The sequence below is a fragment of the Stegostoma tigrinum genome, chromosome 39 (genome assembly GCF_030684315.1).
Source record: "Stegostoma tigrinum isolate sSteTig4 chromosome 39, sSteTig4.hap1, whole genome shotgun sequence".
NCBI lineage: Eukaryota > Metazoa > Chordata > Chondrichthyes > Orectolobiformes > Stegostomatidae > Stegostoma > Stegostoma tigrinum.
In genome coordinates, this window is record NC_081392.1 from 12770921 (window position 1) to 12778037 (window position 7117).

Consider the following 7117-nt stretch of genomic DNA (forward strand, 5'->3'; position numbering starts at 1 on the left):
GGAGGTTATAACCTGGGCAGGAGGGGTCTTCCACAGAACCTTCTCATCTTTGAGCTGTGGGAGGAAACCCACACAGACACACAAGGAGAACATGCAAACTCCACACAGACAGCTCTCTAAGGGTGGAATCGAGCCCAGGTCCCTGATGCTGTGAGGCAGCAGTGTTACCCACTGAGGGAGCAGTGATGTTTTGCATGCTCTGTGGGCAAATGGTAGAGAATGGTAACTGTTCCCCCACCTCGCCAATCTCCAATTGCACTATCTCTCTTTCCCCGCCGCTCCCCCATCATCAATGCCCCCGTCTAGAACAATGCCACAAGTAGGTTTGCTCATCTTTTGATTTATCTCATTAGGATTGTACGTTTGCAGTTAAGGTAAAAGGCATTATGACAGGAAGCAGAGAGGACAAGACAAGAATAAGATAATCAAATAGGATAGGTTAATGTAACCGTACGGTTAGCTTCAAAATGTAATAATGCCGAGGTCATGATGTACCAGTGCAATTTTATTCACTATGTAGCTCAGATCCTGAACAAAATACTTACATTGAGTCATGGAGCTGTGCGGCACAGAAACAGACCCTTCGGCCCAAATCTTCCATGACGACCCAATATCCTGACTTAATCCAGTCCCATTTGCCAGCATTCGGCCCATATCCCTCTAAACCCTTCCTATTCATGTCCCCATCCAGATGCCTTTTAAATGTTGTAACTGTACCAGCCTCCACCACTTCCTCTGGCAGCTCATTCCATACACGCACCACCCTCTGTGTGAAATAGTTGCCCCTCAGGTCCCCTTTAAATCTTTCCCCTCTCACCTTAAACCTATGCCCCTCTAGTTTTGGACTCCCCCACCCTGTGGAAAAGACCTTGGCTATTCACCCTATCCATGGCCCTCATGATTTTATAAACCTCTATAAGGTCACCCCTCAGCCTCTGATGCTCCAGGGAAAATAGCCCCAAGCTTTTCTGTCTGTCACTACAGCTCAAACCCTCCAAACCTGACAACATCCTGGTAAATCTTTCCTGAACCTGAAAAACCCTTATAGGGTCAGAAAGGTGTCTTGTTTGGTAAATTTAACGCAGCTTTAGACTTTCCTTTCCCATTTCGTCCGCCAGACACCCCTGTCACCCCCTGAATCTGTCTGTTTTAGTTGTGACAAATTTGATTGTTTAGCCTCTAGATGGATGTAAGTCAGACAGCAGTCCAGTCCTCAGGCTGTAAATTTATATCATGAACAAAATATGATCAAAAGGTGTGACTATATTGGGTTTTTTTAATGAGTTTTTAATCATTGCAATTGAAGTTATGGGCAAAGTTAGCGCATCTCATTATACATCTCATTTCACACAATGGTGACAAACTCGTCACAAATGCAATTTAGCTGGCTCATTACATATGCAATTGTTTTCAATCACTTTAAATGCATCATCTAACCTATCTCAGTCTGTACAAAACCCTCTTAGGTCTCCTTTAACCAAACAGCTGAACGCTGAACTCGGAACTCAAGGAGGAAGGTTTGAAACCACCCAGGGTACTGTTGAGATTCAGTGATACTCCCTGAGTTCATGTTTCCAGGTCTGGGCTCACAAGCTGTCAAGTAGTTAGCTCAGTTGGTAGAGCATGGGGCTCTCAGTCTCAGGGTTATTGGTTCAAGCCCCACATTGGGTACTTTGGGGATGGGTGTTGTTTAGCTTGGAAGGTTGGTCTGCAATCACAGCCCAGGTTCACTCCCTGAACTGGGCTGCAGTTACAGTGAAGGGGTCTCTCTTGAGTTAAGTCACTGTTCTAATGGGTTTTCCTCCTCATTCAGCTCCAGGTTCTCAGCAATGGGACAGAGATCTGAACACAAATTTGAGTGCCCCAGGTGCATGTCCTTTCTCCTTGAGGCCTATAGAGGGCAGCAACTCCAAGCCCCCACTTCGGCCATTATTCCAAATCTCTGGTCCAACACTTGTTGCCTGGGTAACCCATTAAGTGGGATGTTTGAAATTAGGTTTGAAAACTGCTCAGGGTCTACCAATCCCTCCAAAGTTTAGTCATTCTGCTTGTCAGCATTAGTGTGGTTCCACCTCCTGGCCACGGAGCTGGGAGCCAGGAGTAAGGGCTGATCGTCGCTCCCTCTTAGACCAATGGAAAAGGGGCTCTGGTGAACACCAGCTCCCAAATCTTTCCATCATCCCGTTACTCCGCGTGTGTCCCACCTCAATCACATGTGACTGATTAAGACGGTGGTCTTGGTCAGGGAGGTGGGCGACCCCTTTATGGCCCGTTCCTTTGTGAAGCCAATACAATGAGCAAAGGCGAAAGTTTTCTTCAGGTCCTTTTTGACTCCGTTGCTGACCAACACGTAGAGTATTGGGTCCACAGCGCTGTTGAGGCTAGACAATGCCAAGGAAATATTGAAAGGCAAGTAGACCATCTGCTCAAAGTCACAACAGCTGTCGGCCAGGCTGAAATTTAGGGTTCGGAGCAAGAGGATGATATGGTAAGGGGTGAAGCATATGACGAAAATGATGATGACCGATATGGAAATAAGCTTGACTTTGGATTTCTGTTCGATCCCCAGGGTAATGCTCTTCTGGACTCCTTTGAAGATCCTCTGGTATGACAAAATCAGCACCAGGAGAGGCAGCAAAAAGCCCAAGAAGAATCGAAAGTAATTGCTGAAGGCCACCGGTCTGATCAGCGGGATGTGCTCGAAGCAGGTCTGGTTGTCTGCCTTTTGCTGACTATCTTGTCTGATGGAGTAAAGCAGGACAAGCAGGTGGAAGGCAAAGACGGCCAGGAATATGAGCAGGCAAACTTGCAGTGCTCTTCCTGGCTGCCGGAAACCCTGAGACTCAATGGGGTAGACCACTGCCAGGTAGCGATCCACTGAGATGCAGCAGAGCAGGAAGATACTGATGTAGACATTGGAGTAGAATATGAACCCGGACATATAACAAAAGGCCCAGCCGAGTGTCCACCTGTGTCCATTGTAGTAATAAAGGACCCAGAGAGGAATGGTCAACACGAAGAAAATGTCAGATATGGACAGGCTAAGGAGATAAATACCGAGGACGTTCCTCTGCTTGACTTGCAGGATAATTAGCCACAAGGTAAGGCAGTTCATGGTGAAGCTCACGATGAAGATGACACTGTATATGACGGCGAGCACAATGCTGTGTCTCATAAAATCGATCTGACACGATGTCTGGTTGCATTCCATAGTTGCGAACTGATCGATCTTTTCTCAGGGTGGACTTCCAGCAAGGTGTGAGGGGCAGAGACCGAAATTCAGACACCAGACCTGGAAAAACGCAATGAGACACAAATTACAATGCATTGAAACAGGTCCATACCAAGGAAGTGAATGAATGGGGCAAAGTCAGTCATGACATAGAATCCCTACTGTGTGGGAACTAGGCCATTTGGTCCAACGAGTCCACACTAGCTCTCCCAACAGCATCCTACCCAAACCCACCTCTCCTAACCTATCCCTGTATATCCCATGGCCAATCCACCCTAACCTGCACATCCCTGGGCACTATGGGTAAGTTCCCATGGCCAATCCACCCTAACCTGCACATCCCTGGGCACTATGGGTAAGTTCCCATGGCCAATCCACCCTAACCTGCACATCCCTGGACACTATGGGTAATTTAGCATGGCCAATCCACCCTAACCTGCAAATCCCTGGGCACTATGGGAAATTTAGCACGGCCAATCCACCCTGACCTGCACACCCCTGGGCACTATGGGTAATTTAGCATGGCCAATCCACCCTAACCTGCACATTCCTGGGCACTATGGATAAGTTCCCATGGCCAATCCACCCTAACCTGCAAATCCCTGGGCACTATGGGTAAGTTCCCATGGCCAATCCACCCTAACCTGCAAATTCCAGGGCACTATGGGTAATTTAGCACGGCCAATCCACCCTAACCTGCACATCCCTGGGCACTATGGGTAATTTAGCACGGCCAATCCACCCTAACCTGCAAATTCCAGGGCACTATGGGTAATTTAGCATGGCCAATCCACCCTAACCTGCACATCCCTGGGTACCATGGGTAATTTCCCATGACCAATCCACCTAAACCTGCACATCTTTGGGCTGTGGGAGGAAACCGGAGCACCCGGAGGTAACCCACGCAGACACGGGGAGAATGTGTAAACTCCACACACACAGTCACCCGAGGGTGGAATTGACCCTGGGCCCCCAGCGCTGTGAGGCTGCAGTGCTAACCACTGAGCCATCCCACACGTTCTGACAGACGTTAAACTTTTGAACTAACTGCAGCACCGGTTCGGAATCTTGCAACCACAGATCCCACGAGCTCAGACAGCACTGGGTGGAAAATGCTTGACGATGATACAAGGGCAGTTAGCACGAGGTGGAAAACCATGTGTCAAACCCCTAAGCACCACAGAAATCGAACGATCGACCAAATCCCTCTGCAAATTCAACTTTTCATTCATGTGGACAGTATTGGGCAGCTTCCTCAATTCCCCTACCGCAGTCTGCAGCGTAACCCCTTTCTGATTTTGTCTCTGAGTTGCACTACTTCCAGCGAGGAGACACAGTCATTGTGTCAGAGAGATCTATAGCACAGAAAAAGCCCATCAAGTCTGCACCAGTCAGTAATAACCATCTGTCTGCTCTAATCCCATTTTCCAGAGAGTACATCTAAATACCTCCTCAATGTTACGAGGGCTTCTGCCTCTCTGAAGTTCATTCCACACACGAACCAGCCTCTATGTAAATATTTGCACCTCTTGTCTTGTTTAAATCTCTCTCCTCTCACCTTAAAAATGTGCCCTGCGTCTTAAAATCGCCCATTCTAGTGAAAAGACACCTACACTTAAACCTATCTAAAGCCCTCATTATTTTACAAGCTTGCTATAAGGTTGCCTCTCACCCTCTTATGCTCCAGTGAGAAAAGCCCCCTCCTATCCTGCCCTTCCTTCTAACCCAAATTTTCCATATCCGACAACATCCTGGTAAATCCCTTCTGAACCCAATGAACGAATATTGTATCTCTTGCTCTGTTCTATTACCCTAAAACACTTTGTATGGTGTGATCTGCCTGTAACGTACGCAAAACAAACCTTTTCACTGTACCTGGGTACATGTGACAATAATAAACCAAATCAAACTGTTATGTTTGATACACAACATCACCAAGAAAGTGCTTCATTGGCTACAAGTGATTTGGGAGGTTGTGATAGGTGCTAAATAAATGCAAATTCTTTCTTTCCATGTAACTGGGAACCTTCTTACTTCTGTCTGTCACTCTCTATTTTGTTGATGCTGTCCCTTTGAACTATTCTCACAAACTAATATTGAGCTCAATCATGGTTTTGGCTATTTACTTGCGTTTAACAATTTTAAGAAAATTGTGGTTGGAATATTTAAAATATTTACATTTTAACATTTAAACAGCAGTCGTAATCGTCCACAAAACAACATGAGGTTTACATCAGAGAAGGCCAATCAGCCCGCTGTGTTTATACTAGCTGTTTGCGAAAGCAACTCAAAACTGATGCCTGTCCCGTCTATAATCTTTAACCTAAGCCAACCCAATGCAATCCAATCTGTTACCTATTCCAAAAATGCCTGAGCCATCTCAACCACAAAGCCTAATAAACTTCCCAGCCGACCAAAGACAGTGCAACTCAAACTCACTCAATACATTGTGCTCCAAACCAACGAGAGCCCAATGCAATTTGAGAAGCCCTAATCTGTTGCATTCAGACCCAACTCAACCCTAACTATTCCTCATCCATGTGTAGCCAACCCGGAACATCCCATCCTGCCTACACCCAACCTAAAACAAAACAATGAGGCAACTTAACATAATATTGTGGAAACCAACCCAACCAAACATTACCAATTTAACCAAACACAAACATTTCCTCAGCAAACCCCCAAGAACTGTGGTCCAAATTATAAATAATTGTCACAATAAAAGCAGTGATAATGGCCCAATTTATTTTCACTTTAGAACAGTGTAGAAAGACCACACAAGAGGCAACGTGCACCTTCTACCGAATACAAAGGGAAGAAAAGTCCATCGTTTTTAGAGCACTTACCTCTGAGATTGGTGTTTCCTCAGTACTTCAACCTGATAGATTCAGACACTGTGAAAATGACGGCAGCGCAGATCTCTGCTCTGTGTGCGTGCATGTGTGTGTCAGGGAGACAAGAGAGAGATTGTGGTACGGAATTATTGTGCCAGACCACACAGACTGTAACTGTCACTGACAGGAAATTTGCAGCCTGAGCATGTACACAAACCCAAATGACGAACTGTTGCAATGGAAGTGAAAGCTAGCCAATGGGGAGAAACAACATTGCTCACCCCTCGGTTAAACTCTTCACAACTAGAGAGAATCTATTGGTGACTGCTTTTGCCGCCTGCTTCCTACATCTGAGGACAATCCAACTCCCTGATACCTCAGCAAGTAGCTCCATTCTTTACCTCCAGGTAGTTGAGTGAGTCAAATATCCCATCATCGGTTGAGTCTAATCCTGAGCCAATCTCCAGATATCAATGGCAGGGGACTAAGTAATTATCTCCTTTTCTGCCAACGAGCTTCCAGCTAGCCATCAACTACTACAAGACCGTAACTCAGAGAGTCCAGCTCTTAGACCATAGCCTTGTGTGCTTTGGCATTGCAAGGGCTCACCTGCCTCACGGCGCCAGAGACCTGGGTTCGATTCCACCATCGGTCGACTGTCCGAGTGAAGTTTGCACATTCTCCCTGTGTCTGCGCAGGTTTCCTCCGGGCACTCCGGTTTCCTCCCAAAGTCCACAGATGTGCAGGTTAGGGTGGATTGGCCGTGCTAAATTACCCATAGTGCCCTGGGATGTGCAGGTTAGGGTGGATTGGCCGTGTTAAATTACCCATAGTTCCCAGGGATTTGAAGGCTGGCTAGGTTAGCCATGGGAAATGCAGGGTTACAGGGATAGGGTGGGTCTGGGTGGGATGCTCCTCGGAGGGTCGATGTGACTCGACGGGCTGAATGGCCTGCTTCCACACTGTAGGGATTCTCCCTAAAAGTCACTCCCATTGCTGTGGGTCTGGAGTCACATATAGACCAGACCAGGGTAAGGATGGCAGATTTCGC

General features: G+C 46.9%; 1 protein-coding gene across 1 annotated transcript; it reads right to left on the minus strand.

The window, feature by feature from the left end:
- Positions 1-1317: 1317 nt before the first annotated feature.
- LOC125447708 (probable G-protein coupled receptor 132) lies at positions 1318-6185 on the minus strand. Its single transcript, XM_048522328.1, has 2 exons — positions 6079-6185; positions 1318-3292 (listed from the first exon to the last, which is right to left on the minus strand). The coding sequence occupies exon 2, from the start codon at positions 3209-3211 to the stop codon at positions 2210-2212; it is 1002 nt and encodes a 333-aa protein (XP_048378285.1). The 5' UTR covers positions 3212-3292; positions 6079-6185; the 3' UTR covers positions 1318-2209.
- Between the last annotated feature and the right edge of the window lie 932 nt (positions 6186-7117).